Source organism: Salvelinus namaycush, chromosome 39 (assembly GCF_016432855.1).
Source record: "Salvelinus namaycush isolate Seneca chromosome 39, SaNama_1.0, whole genome shotgun sequence".
NCBI lineage: Eukaryota > Metazoa > Chordata > Actinopteri > Salmoniformes > Salmonidae > Salvelinus > Salvelinus namaycush.
This window is the reverse complement of record NC_052345.1, coordinates 9,194,573-9,212,121: the sequence shown is the minus strand read 5'-3', so window position 1 is coordinate 9,212,121 and position 17,549 is coordinate 9,194,573. Positions and strand designations below refer to the sequence as shown.

At 41.8% G+C, this 17,549-nt stretch overlaps 2 protein-coding genes across 2 annotated transcripts; both read right to left on the bottom strand.

The window, feature by feature from the left end:
* Window positions 1-638: 638 nt before the first annotated feature.
* On the bottom strand, window positions 639-9,824 carry LOC120032837 (stromal membrane-associated protein 1-like). Its single transcript, XM_038979043.1, has 10 exons — window positions 9,547-9,824; window positions 8,903-9,036; window positions 8,556-8,641; window positions 8,319-8,394; window positions 7,811-7,879; window positions 6,627-6,702; window positions 6,061-6,188; window positions 5,514-5,739; window positions 1,797-2,155; window positions 639-1,527 (listed from the first exon to the last, which is right to left on the bottom strand). Exons 1-10 carry the CDS (start codon window positions 9,662-9,664, stop codon window positions 1,393-1,395), a joined length of 1,407 nt encoding a protein of 468 aa, XP_038834971.1. The 5' UTR covers window positions 9,665-9,824; the 3' UTR covers window positions 639-1,392.
* Window positions 9,825-10,140: 316 nt separating this feature from the next.
* On the bottom strand, window positions 10,141-16,657 carry LOC120032950 (centromere protein K-like). The gene is made up of 11 exons (XM_038979226.1): window positions 16,556-16,657; window positions 15,949-15,981; window positions 15,707-15,844; window positions 15,545-15,601; window positions 15,368-15,431; window positions 15,198-15,244; window positions 11,847-11,929; window positions 11,655-11,753; window positions 11,269-11,404; window positions 11,017-11,070; window positions 10,141-10,712 (listed from the first exon to the last, which is right to left on the bottom strand). The coding sequence occupies exons 1-11, from the start codon at window positions 16,556-16,558 to the stop codon at window positions 10,557-10,559; spliced, it is 870 nt and encodes a 289-aa protein (XP_038835154.1). The 5' UTR covers window positions 16,559-16,657; the 3' UTR covers window positions 10,141-10,556.
* Window positions 16,658-17,549: the final 892 nt, after the last annotated feature.

Genomic DNA, 17,549 nt, shown 5'->3' with positions numbered 1-17,549 from the left:
GCTTCGATGCTACAGGGAGGGAGAAGCGTCAGTCGGATAGACGGGCCCGGAGCTCTTCATCGGGCACCCTCGCCGTATCTCCTCCGGATAATCAACAACTGAAGGTGTGGCCATTACCAAACTGTTACTTTGTCGTCCTCAAATACTTGTGATTGATTGTAGAATATCGAGTAAGCTAGGGTCAACACCCTCACACTGTTAATGCACTCAAAAGAGATCATGAGGAAAAACGCGGGACATGGAATTCGTTTTTTCTTCCTAGCTCCCCAGTTCAGTGCTTCTTCATTCAGTTATTTTTCAGAAAACAATTAGTAAATGTCTTTTTTTACCATGTTGCACCATCAACCGAATTCTGTTAAATATTTAGCCTCCTTAAAAGGGAGCTCTTGGCTCTCCGTGTCTATATTCCCTCTTATGTGATACTGTAGTGGTGTATTTAACCTGCCAGCTCTGCATAGGATGGTTAAAGAATGATACCACCCTGACATTTGCATGTGTGTAGCATACCCCGGAAAAAATAAATACATGGGGGAGTAGACATCTTTTAAATGCAAACTTCTGGACCTTCTTAGGTGTTCTGGTAGAATTGACATTGAATGTTGTTAATGGCAAAATCTAGAACACACATAAGACACATTGGTTTATCATACTTTATTTTGTAGGGGAACAGGTAGTTTAAAAGGTTATACAGAGCTGTACATAGGAGAGCAGTATTCACAGAAATGATAGCCATGTCTTCTCCCAAAGCTTAAATACTATTCTTTAATTCTCTATAACAATTTTTATAATGATACAATAAAAGCTTGTGTAACTGGTCCTGCAGCTTTTTCGATATGTTGTCGATGATGTCTTTGTTGTTGTATTTGTTTACGTTGTTGTGGTTGTCGTTTTTTTCTTTCCAAAAAAGGAAAATTAAAAGAGTTATGATATCCACAACATGTAACAGGCACTGACTGCCAGCCTGCGTATGATGGTGTATGTATGAGGACTCCCAATTTACTCACAAAAGAGAGACGGAAAGAGAGCGCGATGGATAGAAAGTGACAGAAAGAGAGAGATGTGCCCCGTTTGAATACTTCAGAAATGCTTCCTTCCTTGAAGTAATCCCTGATCTGATTGGGTCGGTCAGACTAATAAGACGGTCACCTTGCTTTCACCTGTCCAATCACCAATGGATCTGTGATTACCTGAAGGAAACAAGGAAGGAAGGCTGCATCTCTTCAGTATGCGAACAGAGCCAGATAAGCTCGATGTTAGTCAGTATCAATTGGAGAACGGGCATCAGTTCATAGTAAGGTTGCTGGGGGGTTGGATGTTGGATTTCGGACCCCCTGGTTGCAACCCCCTCTGCCCTGACCCCTAATCCCTGACCTTTGACCTCCAGGGGCGGGGTCACTTCCAGAGCTGGTTGCTGAGGGTCTGACCGGAGGGTGCGGCGGCCCAGCCTCCCATGGTGGAGGCAGGCTGACCGAAGGCCATGGCCCCCCCGGCACCGTTCAGACTCATCCCTGACATCTGCTGGTTCATCTGGGGAAGACAGTAGAAGAGATGAATAGTAAGGTGTCAGGGAAACACAATATTGCCTAATACTACAACAAACCCAAGCCCTAACCCCAATGCATTTATATAGATTTGATTGTTAGGTATGGCAATATGGTAACATTACCTAAGTTACCTCCCAAAGACACTTGATATTGTATTCTTATAAAACCATCTTATACTTCAAATGCAACGTTTACCCCAATGGGAAAATCCCCAATATGCCAAAGAGCGTGACATCAAAAGAACTAACATACCTGTCCCATGCTCCAGTGGCCCTGCTGCCCAGGCTGGACGGCATACATCCCCTGCATGCCCTGAGCGGGCACCATACCCCCCATCCCCCCCTGTGGTACCCCCATCATCCTCGGAGCCATGCCAACCATCCCGGCCGCAGGCGCTTGTCCCATGAAACCGTTGGGCATCGTCATGCCAACCATCATGCCTGTGTTGTGTCCCATCATGGCAGCTCCGTTCTGAGCCATCATGGCACCCATGACGGTGGTGGGGGGCATGCCTGTGCCCATACCAGGGAAGGCCTGGTAGCCAGCAGGGACCTGCTGCTGGGGGATGCCAACTGGAAACTGCATCTGGGCAGGGTTCATGTATATACCAGCTGGAAGGGAGAAATACAGGAGAAATACTGAGAACAGTTTGAGTTTCTTTCAAAATATAATTTTCTGTTAACCTTTATGACTGCTTGCCATAGATATACTAAAGTGACTGAACAACTTGGTTGGTGACTTGTTACTTTAGAAGTGTTTGGTATTTACATAGCCCAGAGCCAGTTGGAGACCATTTACAACCTCTGTGTTATTGGTTGGTGTGTTTGTGTGCATGCACTTGTGTGTCATGACTCCAAGGCCTCAGAACACAGGAGAGGAGAGGGGGGCCAGGCCAGTTATGACACTTCACGCCAATCGTAAATCTTATGCTGCAGAGAACCCTCTCCTGCTCTTCAGTACCAACCAAAGGAATGCCTTTGTTCTCGAGAATATTTTTGCCGCTAAAACTATAACACCCCAAAAAATGTATATTGGAACAAAATTTCTAAGATAGGAATGTTAAGAATGGTCAGTGGGGATCAAAAAATAATCATGTCATATTGCTTTTCATTTTGTGATGTTATAAAAAACTGTATGAACCAAATACTGTGATTTCCGTTGCACATTAACTAAGCCACGCCCCGAATGAGGTCAGACGAACGTGTCAGTGTGATGGAACTGCCCTTTCCGACCAGAGTGATTAAAAGGACTCGCTAAGAATTAACATATTCAGACCAGCAGATGTGAAGCGTGAGCTAAACATTACAAATGGCTGGAAACTCTGAAACTCAACACGAGATGAAGAAGATAAACTCACTAGACCAAAACATTGACAGTCTGCAGCTGTGCATGTAAAGGGATCTAGAACTTTGACTATCTACCCGAGAAAGGAAGGAGAGGATCCCATCTCAGACAATCATTGGTGCATCTGAAGATCAGTTCAGAAGAAACACTCCACTCCAAGCCATGACAACTAAGAAGGATATTGTAACCTCTGGTGGACAATCAGAGCCTTACACCCATCGAGCCATTCCCCATAGAAGGATTGATTGGTTTCAACAGAGAGACAACGAACAAAGACATCTAACTTACACGTAAATACATTGCATTTCTTACCCAAACGGGCAGCAGTTCGTGTACAAGGTGTAGAATTAATGTGAGAACAGTCCTAGAATGTATCCACAATAAATGTCCTTTTCTCTATCCCTCTCTTTCCCCACCCCCTCTCCATTGTGTAACAAGCCATCATATTTTGTCAGTCCACTGGAGACTTTTGTCTCATGTAAATGTGTATTCTGTGTTATTATTTAGCTAGTTAGTAAATAAATAATGAAATCAATTTGTGTAGAACTGAATAATCAGAAAAGGCTGGGGTTCTTGCGGATTCAAGAAGTATGCAATGTTCAGAATGAGACTGAGATGAGGTTATGAATAATAAATGACTTATCGATATATCTTATATATTTCTTCTAGAGTTTAATTCGGGAGATGGTAACTCATTAAAACCTGTTATGGCTGCAAGGGGTAGTATTGAGTAGCCTGATAAAATGTGTCCATTTCAAACGGCGTCGTACTCAATTCTTGCTCGTACAATATGCATATTATTATTACTATTGGATAGAAAACACTCTCTAGTTTCTAAAACCGTTTGAATTATTTCTCTGAGTGAAACAGAACTCCTTCTGCAGCACTTTTCCTGACCCGGAAGTTCAAAGTCTGAAATCGAGGCTCTCTTCCTCTTCATGCCTATACATGGGCAATGAACGTAAGAGTCTACGTACACTTCATACACCTTCCTCTGGGTGTCAAGAAGGCTGTGAGAGAAGAAAGGAGGTGATTATCTCGATCTGGGATGGAATAAACCCTCTTGGAATGACGTGTACCCAACTTCCGGTAATCTGAAGAACGCAATTTGGACAGTGGGGTTGCCTTTTGTTTTGCTGACGTTATAGGCGAATATTATTTCCGGCTTTGATTTTATTTGATACATGTCACCATATCATCGTAACGTATGTTTTTTCAATATAGTTTCATCAGATTATTGAAATTTTTTCGGGAGTTTTGCCGTGTTCCGTTCTCTTCCGTTTGTTTACATGGAGAGATCCGTGCAACCCGGCTAGCACGCTTGCTAAATGGAGAGAGAAAGTTGCCATTCTGAATCCAAACAACGACTCATCTGGACAAAGGACACCTTGTTCAACATTCTGATGAAAGATCAGCAAAAGTAAGACCCAATTTATGATGTTATTTCATATATCTGTCGTAGTCGCCGGCGCCCAAGTGTTTCTATTGTGCTAAGCTAAGCTAATATAACGCAACATTTTGTTTTCGCTGTAAAACACTTAATAAATCGGAAATATTGTCTGGCATCACAAGATGCCTGTCTGTCTTTCATTTACTGTACACTATGTATTTTTCAGAAATGTTTTATGATGAGTAATTAGGTATTTGACGTTGGTGTCTGTAAATATTATGGCTGCTTTCGGTGCAATTTCTGAATGTAGCTGCAATGTAAACTATGATTTATACCTGAAATATGCACATTTTTTGAAAAAAACATATGCTATACAATAAATATGTTATCAGACTGTCATCTGATGAGGTTGTTTCTTGGTTAGTGGCTATTTTTATCTTTATTTGGCCGAATTTGTGATAGCTACTGATGGAGTCAAAAACTGATGGAGTAAGAATAGTGGTGTCTTTTGCTAACGTGGTTAGCTAATAGATTTACATATTGTGTCTTCCCTGTAAAACATTTTAAAAATTGGACATGTTGGCTTGATTCACAAGATGTGCACCTTTCATCTGGTGTCTTGGACTTGTTAATGTGTGAAAGTTAAATATTTAAAAAAAATATCTTTTGAATTTCGCGCCCTGCACTTGAGCTGGATGTTGTCATAAGTGTACCGGTGTCGGGCTGCAGCCCAAACAGGTTAAACAACTTCTTCCGTGGTGCCCCAAATTCCTTATGAGCCAATTGTTACATGGTTAATTTAATCGAGTAACAACGATAAATAACATTCATCACATTAATCAAAGTCACATCACGATGTGTGCACATGCCCACACTTATGTATGACAAGGCTCTACAGTGCAACCATTTTACTCGCATATGCGCCTAAATATTTTGTTGTACAACCTGGAATTTTAATTTAGGAGCACAAGTGCTGATGATAATTGTTGAAATGATTACTTCACTGTACTGCAGCCCTGGAGTGCCATGGTGAATACACTGAGTGCAGATTCATGACCGTCATTCTTGCACCATTATTACAAAGAAAACGTCTTGTTACCTCAAATAATTGTCATTGTGCTCCTAAATTTCTTTGGGTGCTCCTACACGTGCTCCTTGTAAAAAAGGTCGGTGTAGAGCCCTGCATGAGTGTACATACTGTGCATGTGTAGGCTTGTGTCTGTATTTCTCCTTACCAGGCGGGGCCTGCTGGTGCTGGGGCATCTGAGGCATACTGGTGTTCCCATACAGGGACAGGATGGAGTCCTTGGAGAGGGGTTTCTTGGCCCCGGTGTCCTCCCCCTTAATGCCCCCTCCACCACCAGTCTCACTGAACAGGTTCAGGTTTCCCTGAACAGAGCCCGAGGATGGGGTTGCTGCTGGGGGTTGTGTTGGGGTGCTGGCTGGGGTACTGGAGCTGGCCTGGAAGAAGGAAGCAAAAACTGTAAGAACGACGTAAGAAAAGTCGCTAACCCTATTCAGTGTGTTGAGTCTCTTGCTCTTCAAACTACTCTCACGCTAGCATGCATTGGCCTGCATGGATGTGTGTGAAACAATGGGTAAACAGCAAATTACTCAGTGCATTGCAAGCACAATGCTCTACCAACTGAGCCATCGTTCAGATGTAGATGTACAGGTAATATGTGTGCATGTAAATATAGAAGTTCAGTATGCGTCTTTATGTTTGTGGAGCTGGGTGTCCATAGGGACCAGGGAAGTGGTGAGGTCATCAGATTGTGTTACCTGAGAGAACTGAGCAGCAGCATTAGATGAGGGGAGGGGGTTGGACACCATGGGGCCAAAGATATCCAAGTCGTTACTTGCTGTGCTAGCAGCACTACCGTTGTTAGCAGGGGCAGGTGTTGGAGCATCTAGAGAGATGGGAGAGACAGAGAGCAACAGAGAGGGGTTAAAAACAGATGTGTAAAACAGTTTATACAGGGGAGGAAAAAACGTACATAAGATGAATGTGTGTATTGTTCAGGACTTCAGCATTTCTGAATAACTGACTGGTTTAGTTTATTTTATTTATTTTACATTCGAGTCATTTAGCAGACGCTCTTATCCAGAGCGACATACAGGAGCAATTAGGGTTAAGTGCCTTGCTCAAGGGCACATCGGCAAATTTCACCTAGTTAGCTCTTAACTGCTAGGCTACCACCCAGGGTCGTATTCGTCAAGGCAAAGCAGGGTCATATTCAATAGGCACAAAACAAAAGAAAACAGGCTGAAACCAGGAAGGACTATCTGAACTTGTCCAATAAGAAACTCTCATTTTCGTTTTGGAAAACTGACTGGTTTAATCTTACCAAGGCCAAGTAGGTTGACGGGAGGTTCTGCTGTCTTCACAGGACTGGCTTTGGGGGCATGGCGGGTCTCTTCACTCTTCAGGGGTTGAGTCCAAGAGAAAAGGCATAATGATTGTGAAAAAATAATAATGTAGTCTTGGAAGTAATAATGAAGTTGATGTGTTAAGCTTCTTCCAGACTAATGGCTAAATATGCAGGGCTTCGGTTGAGCATAGGTTTAGTTCATAATGAAAGCAAAGATCCTGGGGAGGTTTTCAAACCCTCAGCAGTAAAGCCCTCTTAGAGGTCAAAGGTTAGGTGCATCATCAGCCTTGGGTTACTTGACCACATTCAATGCCTAGGAACTAACATGCCGGGAGCTCGACGCCCAGCATTCTAACCCTAAACCCAAAGATGGTCTATTTTTCACCATGCCATCAATGTATCAACACGTCAAAGTAACTACACAGTGAGACGCACCGCAACAAATCAGTTTGCTGGACATGGTGACCATAAACATTTGTAAATTGATGATTAGTTGTATTAAGTACTTTGTATAATGCCAGACCTGTTAACTGTAATGTTGTTCATACAGTTTGCCATACTAGACTGTTAAAGGGCAATTCCACCACTTTTCAACCTCATTTTCATTATCTCCAGCACAATACCAGTGTCGACATGTGAAAACCCATGCATTTCTTCTTTTTGTATAATTTTTTTTTATGAAGTTAAAAAGTTCTACCCGATGACATCATCAAAAGTTAAAACATTTAAAAAACAAACACTAGGAGATTGGTGACATGGGGAGCAAGAAAATACCCTCCCTCTGGCAAAAAATAAATAAATAAATCAGTTTTTCTTGATTTTAAATCCTACCCTGTAATGTTACAGGGAAGCAATTTGATCCTTTTAACCACAGATCATAGAAACGCGCCGTTTTCACATATGTAGACAATGGTATGTTGCTGGAAAATGAATATGAGTTTGAAAAGCGGCGGAATTGCCCTTTAAGTCTGCTCCCATTAAACCACTAAAACCTGACCGCTATAGCATGGAGTGTCATGATGAGTGGAACTGTTCTAAACTAAATAAACATATCATTCTGACTGCAAAGCTCAAAAGAGACAAACAGGGAATATGGGTTGGGTTGAGACAGATATCTTATATAAAGAGTCTATAGATGTATCCATTCAAAACCACCGTACTTTGGCATTGTATGACAGCTTGGTTCCTCTATCAGTTTCCTTCTCTCGCTTGCTCTCCTTGTCTTTTGGCTGTAGAGGAACATCATAAGAGGAAATTAGAAAAATAAAATCAATGGAGGAAGAGAGATAAAGGCCTAATCTCATTTGAATAATGTTCCAAAATGGTTGGGCCATATAACACAATAAAACAGTACCCCAGCAGCACCATAAACACCTGTGGAAATACATGCTAGCAGGTAGCCAGTCATTGTGCTAATGCTAGTTAGCATTAGCTAGTGAAACTACCTCTAACTTCCTTCATACTGGACCCAGAGATATACAAATGCTATCCAAGAGTTCATCTGACTTTAGGGAAGTACATAAAGGGCCTCATTGCCATAACCCCAAAGTGTCCCTTTAACCTAACAAGCAACACTTTGGAGAGTCTACATACAAATAAGACAGTGTAACACATTCTAGTACTATCCGCAAACCAGTTTGAGTGTGGCGTCAGAGGTGAGATACATACGCTGTGTCCATTGGTCATATTTTTGCTGTAGTATTTCTTCTTCTCATACTTGTCCCTGATGAAGAACTCCACTGCTCTGGGGTCAGGGGTTAAGGGGGAAAAAATGTAGCAATATTATAAAGGGGCAAGTACGTGTGTTACGGGAAGCTTTTTGGGAACCGCAGTGTGTGTGTGTGTGTGAGTGAGCGAGAGAGACTGTGTGTGTGTGTGTGTGTGTGTGTGTAGTTGTAAGGATACTGGTCTGTCTGAGGCCTTCTGTAGGTGTCTGGAAGGTTGGCCTCATAAAGCTGCCTGGACTTGGAGTTGCCCATATCTACTATGCTCTGTGAGAGAAGAGAAGGATAGATGGAGAGAAAGAGGGTGGGGGAAAGAGAGAAAGAGGAGCACAGAGATAGAGAGACAGAGGGGTGGAGGGTGGATAGTGAAACAGCAGGGGGGACATGATAAGTATGGGTTAAAAAGTCAACTTTGTATTCAGCCAGTAGGATATACAAGAAAGAGAGGTGTCTGTGTCAATAAATATAGGTCAATACATGACATTTCTAATTTATGAAAACTATAAATCCTGGACATTGGCTAATTACCTGTATTTGTGCTGCTGTCCATTGGTCCAGGTTGACAGATTTGACACGTGATATGTGAACCCCAAGGTTCCTGTGGATGCCTGCACATCGGATACAGATAAACACTCCCAGGTTCCATGATGCCCACCTTGGACCTGGCAGGCAGAGTACTCATTAGTGCACCGGTTTCAGTATGTTCTCTTCCGTTAGGTGTCTAATGAACACAGCCCAGGTAACGGAAGATTCACTTATCAAAAACCTGTCTGTACCGGTGGTACAGGTGTCACAATAGCACTTCAGATTGGCAGGTCTTCCCTGTGCATTCTTTTAGAGTGACATGTTTTGACATTTAGGGATAGTTTCCCAGTGGTGACTTTCATGTTGCAGGGGGTGTCGAAACTAGCATTTACTTGTATGACTAAAGTTTGGATCATGGTTCAAGGTGTGGTGGAAGACAAAATGCTACCTAGCATCGCTAAGCTAGCCTAGTAGCTACCGGATAAATGCTAAAGAGGAAGGAAGGTGTCAGCAGACTAGCTGCTACTTACAGTTAGCATAGCTAGCTAACAACTCAGTCGGAGTCTGGCTGGACGAATAACTGAAATAGTTATATAACATCAAATGACACATCATTTAACGAAGTTTACATTGTGTTATATGGTTACCTTTCGCCTCACAATCGGCGCAGTATTTGTTGTCGTCCTCTCTCAGCATTTTGGACAGAATGGCCTGATGCTGCTCGTTGAGTTTCAGGGCCTTCTCTCTCTCTGATCGGGTTGTCATCTTTGCTGATGTTCTGTTTGTTCTTTCAATAAAACTGTTCTCTACCTTGAATGTTCGTGAATTTATTTTACTTTATGATTTAAGACCATAATCAGACAAATGAACGCCTTCGAGAGAAGTGTAAAAACACCCGGAACCGAAATTTGTTCTCCGCCCACAAGAATGCACGAACTCCCGGGAGGCGGGTGAACATACCTAAACGGTTCTCGGGATTGGATGATGGAGATTACGTAGTCTGCTGACGCATGTCAGGGTTTCTTGACAAAAAAAAAATGTATAGCATTTTTCAATGTTTAAAATGTGTTGTTGGTAGATTATCTGTCCTTGAGAATTTCTGTATTTGCAAAAATATTATACAAGTTCTTATGTACTTGAGTTATAAATTGACTGCTGTGAATCAAGTACTGATGTATCAAGATGTTTTCTGTTCTTCGGATTAGAACAAAGTGCTACAGTGAATGACGAATGTTTGTATATTCTGTTGATTTTTCATTTTATTAAGAACAAATCTGGCATACATTGATACATGGAAATATATACATAAAAACAATTTAAGGTTTCACCAAAGTATGCAAATTGTGTTCCAGTAGCCAGAGAGAGCAACATACATAGATATTTAACATATACAAACAAAAAAAACATTCAAAAAGGTTAACCTATTGTGAAACATACAGGAAATAACACTATAAACCAGTGACCTATCAAGCCACTATCGCAATACATACTCATGATATTACCATACACCTAGCCTGGTCCCAGATCCCTTTGTACTGTATAACCAACGCTTATGATCGATGGCATTACAATGAGACGGCAAGACAGCACAAACATCTGGGACCAGGCTGCTATACACGCTGACAAAACTAGAACCAAAATGTCTGACCAGCTACTGTTAATAAAAGGTTTCCAGGCGGATCTTGAAACAGTCCTCTGGGTGTCTCTGTGCAATGCCGTGGCGCAGCAGCATCTCTGTGTACGGGGGCCAGAACGTCTCGTCTATTGATACGTAGGGATCGTGAGGCGTCTCCAGAGTCGTGTTCATCAGCAGCTGCAAATTTCAACAATGGAAGATAAGGTTTAAGACAAGGGTTTAAGATTATTATTTATGTTGTTGTTCAATTGGAGCAAGAGGTGAGTAGGGATGTTTATGCAGTTTGTTGTACTGTGATCAAATTGATCTACATTACAAAGATGTGAGTGTAATGTAAGTGTAAAATATAGTCATAGGGTCATAAAAAACTAGACTATAAAGCTGCTACTGGTTCAAGCATGTAGTAATAAAGAAATACAAAATTAAACCAGAGCACCGGGTTGAATAATAAAACAAACAATGCATGCGAACAGAGACTTACCTCCAGGACTTCATTGAGTGAAATTAGATTCTCGTTCAGCTCTTGAGGAATGTTCTGAAAATGGAAACAAAAATTATAGCATCTAGGCTGGTCCCAGATCTGTTTGTGCTCTCTTTCCCAACAAAACAAAAAATGTTAGCTACACAGCACAAACAGATCTGAGACCAAGCTAGATGCAACAGTAAAAAACAATATGTGACCAGTGAGGAACCCCTCCATCAGAGCCACATAATACATCACTAAGACTACCACCTTTTTCTTCTTGTCAGCGGTGGTCTCCTGCGTAGGAAGTGGGAAGTGTTCCGCCAGTACGTCTGTCAGGGTCTCCATCAGTCTGTTCTGGTAATCCTTCATCTTCTGGATCTTCTTCTTGGTGTCCTGCAACACACTGAACAACAGCAGCAATACTTCCATATTAAATTCAGGATAGTTGTCAATGTGTTGGTTTGTGTGTCATTTTCTATTATTCAGGATCATATTCATAGGCAGGAAACCGAAGAAAACACTCCAAAACATAGTGAAACGGGGAGGTACAATCTGAACTTGTTCAATAAAAAAAACATTTGGTTTTATTAAGCCTTGTAAAATTTGTATTTACAGTGTGCCCTAACAAACACGACCCAGTTGTTGTACCTTACCTGTGTTCTGATAACCTTTCGTTTTCCAGTCGCTGTTTGACCACATGTTCAGTGCCTGCCCTCAACACTTCCTTCTTTTCCTCCAACCACTTCTGTTCACTGAAACACAGATGTATACTGTCAAATCTACTGTCTCCATGTCAACATTCAAAGGGTTGGAGATTTAGAATAACAATCACATTCAAAGAAAACCTTTTTAAAGTCTCTCTCAGTGTGTCTCTCTTGGCTTGTGAGCAAGAGAGGACCAACTCCAGTTGTGAATTCAGCTTCTGTAACTTTGGAAGTAGGAAAGAAAAGTTACAAAAAATAAAATAATTGTTAAAACATGAATATGGTTACTTTTAATAAGCATAGGGCTCTATATAACTATAAAATAGCTGATATCTGAAATGTGTACAGAACCAGTCAAAAGTTTGGACACCGACTGATTCAAGGGTTTTTCTTTATTTGACTATTTTCTACATTGTACAATAATAGTGAAGGCATCAAAACTATGAAATAGCACATGGAATCATGTGGTAAGCAAAAAAGGAATCATGCAGTAACCAAAAAAAGTGGTAAACAAATCAAAATATATTTTAATATTTGAGATTCTTCAAAGTAGCCACCCTTTGCCTTAATGACAGCTTTGCACACTTTTAGCATTCTCTCAAAAAGCTTCATGAGGTAGTCACCTGGAATGCATTTCAATTAAAAGGTGTGGCTTGTTAAAACGTTAATTTGTGGAATTTCTTTCCTTCATAATGCATTTGAAGAACATGGCTGAGGTTTTACATTATCCCAATCAATTGTGCTATTTTGTTTGTTTTTTTGCAACTTATTTTGTACATAATGTTGCTGCTACCGTCTCTTATGACCGAAAACAACTTCTGGACATCAGAACAGCGATTACTCACCGCGGACTAGAAGAAACTTTTTCCTTTAATGAGTCCGACGAGAAGCATATACTGCTTCACTGGAACAGCCCCAGATCCCTGTAATTTGTTTGAAGAAAAGACGCAGGAAAAGGGGCCGCAGATCGGGCAGCCTCCTGAGAATCCGTAGGTGAGCGAGTAAACTTCCACTGCCATCCGTTCTTTTTGCTAACGTGCAATCATTGGAAAAATAAAATTGATGACCTACGATTAAGATTATCCTACCAACGGGGCATTAAAAACTGTAATATCTTATGTTTCACCGAGACGTGGCTGAACGATGATACAGATAATATAGAGCCTGCGGGATTTTCCATGCACCGGCAGAACAGAGAAGCTACGTCTGGTAAGACGAGGGGTGGGGGTGTGTTTATTTGTCAATAACAGCTGGTGCACGAAGTCTAATATTAAAGAAGTCTTGAGGTATTGCTCGCCTGAGGTAGAGTACCTTATGATAAGCTGTAGACCACACTATCTACCAAGAGAGTTCTCATCTATATTATTTGTAGCTGTCTATTTACCACCACATAACGAAGATGGCACTAAGACCGCTCTCAACCAACTCTATAAGGCCATAAGCGAAGAAGAAAATGCTCACCCAGAAGCGGCGCTCCTAGTGGCCGGGGACTTTAATGCAGGCAAACAAATCAGTTTCACCAAATTTTTACCAGCATGTCACACATGTGCAACCAGAGAAAACAAATCTTAGACCACCTTTACTCCACACACGCAGAGATGCATACAAAGCTCTCCCCCACCCTCCATTTGGCAAATCTGACCATAATTCCATCCTCCTGATTCCTGCGTACAAGCAAAAACTAAAGCAGGAGGTACCAGTGACTCGCTCAATACAGAAGTGGTCAGATGACGCGGATGCAACACTACAGGACTGTTTTGATAGCACAGACTGGAATATGTTCCGCGATTCATCAAATGGCATTGAGGAGTACACCACCTCAGTCACTGGCTTCATCAATAAGTGCATTGACGACATCGTCCCCACAGTGACAGTACGCACATATCCCAACCAGAAGCCATGGATTACAGGCAAAATCCGCATCGAGCTAAAGGCTAGAGCTGCCGCTTTCAAGGAGCAGGAGACTATCCGGACGCTTATAAGAAATCCCGCTATGCCCTCCGACGAACCATCAAACAAGTAAAGCGTCAATACAGGAGTAAGATTAAAAACTACTACACCGGATCTGATGCCCGTCGGATGTGGCAGGGCTTTAAAACTATTACGGACTACAAAGGGAAACCCAGACGCGAGCTGCCCAGTGACGCGAGCCTACCAGACGAGCTAAAATGCCTTTATGCTCGCTTTGAGGCAAGCAACACTGAAGCATGCACGAGAGCACCAGCTGGTCTGGATCTCAGTAGCCGATGTGAACAAAACCTTTAAAAACTGGTCAACATTCACAAAGCCGCTGGGCCAGACGGATTACCAGGACGTTAGTGCTACGGGTCGGTAGTCATTTAGGCAGGTTACCTTAGTGTCCTTGGGCATAGGCACTATGGTGGTCTACTTAAAACATGTTGGTATTACAGACTCGGACAAGGAGAGGTTGAAAATGTCAGTGAAGACACTTGCCAGTTGGTCAGCGCATGCTCGGAGTACACATCCTGGTAATCCGCCTTGTGAATGTTGACCTGTTTAAAGGTCTTACTCACATCGTCTGCGGAGAGTGATCACACAGTCATCCGGAACAGCTGATGCTCTCATGCATGTTCCAGTGTTACTTGCCTCTAAGCAAGCATAGAAGTTATTTAGCTTGTCTGGTAGGCTCGTGTCACTGGGCAGCTCTCGGCTGTGCTTCCCTTTTGTAGTCTAATAGTTTGCAAGCCCTGCCACATCCAACGGGCGTCGGAGCCGGTGTAGTACGATTTGATCTAAGTCCTGTATTGACGCTTTGCCTGTTTGATGGTTTTGTCGGAGGGCATAGAGGGATTTCTTATAAGCTTCCAGGTTAGAATCCCACTTCTTGAAACCGGCAGCTCTACCCTTTAGCTCAGTGCGAATGTTGCCTTCTGGCTGGTGTATGTACGTACAGTCACTTTGCGGACGACGTCCTCGATGCACTTATTGATAAAGCCAGTGACTGATGTGGTGTACTCCTCAATACCATCGGAAGAATCCCGGAACATATTCCAGTCTGTGCTAGCAAAACAGAAGACCTGGCCTCCACAATCACCCAACCTCAATCCAATTGAGATGGTTTGGGATGAGTTGGACGGCAGAGAGAAGGAAAAGCAGCCAACAAGTGCTCAGCATATTTGGGAACTCATTCAAGACTGTTGGATAAGCATTCCAGGTGACTACCTCATGAAGCTTGTTGAGAAAATGGCAAGAGTGTGCAATGCTGTCATCAAGGCAAAGGGTGGCTACTTTGAAGAGTCTCAAATATAAAAATGTTGATTTGTTTAACACTTTCATAGTTTTGATTTATTCACATTCTACAATGTAGAAAATATATTTTTAAAAACAACAAAAAAACACTTGAATGAATAGGTGTCCAAATCTGACTGGTACTGTATATTAAAAGGTAACTGCATAGAAATATATTTTTTTAATGAAAATTTTCCAACAATAACTACTACGGTGGAAGGCAACATCCACATGTGAATTTACCTCCTCTGCTCCAACAACGAGTAACACCTCAGGATTTGTGGACAACACTATGGATAGAAAGTAAACCACATTCTGATGGTACATATCATGCTTATGTCTCAGTCATACAGTATAAGTACAATCAATTAGTTATAAAGGAATGATATTCAGAGTATAAACCAGACACGCACGTTCTGGCTGTCTTGTCTGCCACTGCTTCAGTTCAGCTGCTACAGCTGTCAATCTATTCACAGACTGTTGGACAAATAACAGATATGCAGCAGATAAGGCAAGATAACGTAAAAAGTACATGCATCACACATACTAATGCTTTCATTCAGCTATAGGGAAATAGGGCCATCTCTGACCTGTTCTTGTGGGTTTTCATCTGAGTCTGGCTCTGCGAGAATGATCTCGTTCTGAAGCTGAAAAACAAGCAGAATATTACATTTTAACATTAACACAACAACATCACATCATCCAAAGTTGTCTGTGCAGACCCGGAGCTGTCATTGTAAACAGATCAGTACCATCTCTAGCTGGGCAAACTGCTCTTCACACTCGTTAAACAGTTCTGCCTGTGCAGCTTCCGAGCACTCTGTGTAGAAAGGAATGGCAGGTGGTGCTGGAGTATCCTGGACCTCTGACTTTGTGTCCAGTGGCTGTCCCTGTGACAAAAATGTCAGAATTATTAGGACATGCATGTTGAATGGATAACTTACTGTAATTTCAGTAAAGCTTACAAAGGCTCATATTTGGCTACCGTACTTACATTCTCCTGTTGCAACGTTACCTCGTTGGAACTCTGAAAACAAGGAATTCACAATATTGTTATCAACAAGTGGGTAACTACCGAGCTCTGATCCACGCCCATGAATTGCATTGCATTGGATCTGCACTCCATAGCGTGGACCAGTGAGTATGACGGAACATTTTCAAAAGTCGTTTGAATCATGTTTTGGAGAAAAAAAATACACCAGGCGCATACAAAGAAATGTTCGTCAGCACTCTACCAACATCTTTACTTTGGTAAGTTCCGAAAATAACTTGAAGTCCTACTAGCAAGTCAGATTAAGTTAGCTAGATTAGTAAATTAGCCAGCTTCCTCATCAATTCTAGTGAAAGGGTTAGGGTTAAATGTAAAAAGTTTTTTTTTTTTTTTTTACATAAAAGCAGGAAGTAACGTTACTCTTGGAAGAAACATTACAGCTCCTCGGAAGCTACCAAAACCTAAAAAATAGCAAACGTTAGCAGTGAAAAAGATTAGCATATCCGACTGAAAATAAGTTAACGTTATATCATTAACGTTACAAATAGGAGAACATTCATCAATTGGAAATCGACTGTTTTTCACTTTGTCAAACAACGTGTCCACCTACCATATTTGAAATAGTTAGCGGGCTTATTTTCTTAAAACGTATAATATTTCACTATATCATACAGCCACAGATAGATGAGATACAGCTGTCAACTTCACGGCCAGCTAGTTCCTTTTCAAAATACCGCCAGTATTGATGACGTACGTCTGAGCGGAAGTACTTCGTTTGAGAGCGTTAGGTCTGCGTACTGATACGCATATCACTGAGGCCTGTGTTGTGCCTAAAATCTCCCCACTGCCAGACCCCCCCCCCCCCCCCCATTTCTAATTTCCCTAATTTTGTGGCTAGAGTCAAATACTTTCTGTGACACACATTAGAGTCAAATACTTTCTATAGAACAAACTTCACGTCAGGATAGGCAACCGAAATGAATAATTAATGTATGTGTGTTATATTAAACATAGAGGAGTAAAATGTAGGCAAGCAATAAACATTTCAGAACAATTATGGCTGAATTATTATCCTTACACTTTCAAAAATACGAGTCGAATAAGACATGGGAGAGATGAAGAATTTTGGCAAAGACATTTATTTATAGACTAATACAAAATCAGTAGCGTATTTAGGTACGGGCGGCATCTTGCCGGGGGGGTTCGCCCAGGGCGCCATACAAGCTAGAACCGCCACAAACACTTGAAACAAATAGCCAAACCGAAAACTGTAAACAAACATGCTTTCTGCTACTAAGATCAGTGAAATGTAGGCTAAACTGACAATGGAGTGAAGAGCATAAATCTCTACAAGCAAGCAAGTCGCAGCAATGAAGAACGCGAAGGGGGGAGAGAATTCTGGCAGGGGGGAGATTTTCGGCACAACACCTGTCACCCGGTCTCTTCCATGTCCTCCTGTGCTATACAGCAGATAAAACGTTCACGTAGGGGTGGTAATCTTGAACTTAGTCTTCTCCAGACAGAATGCAGGTGGATAGTATATTTAAAAACTCTCCACCCATCAGGCATGAATTAAAAATTGTTATTGAAGTGTTTTCTGTAAA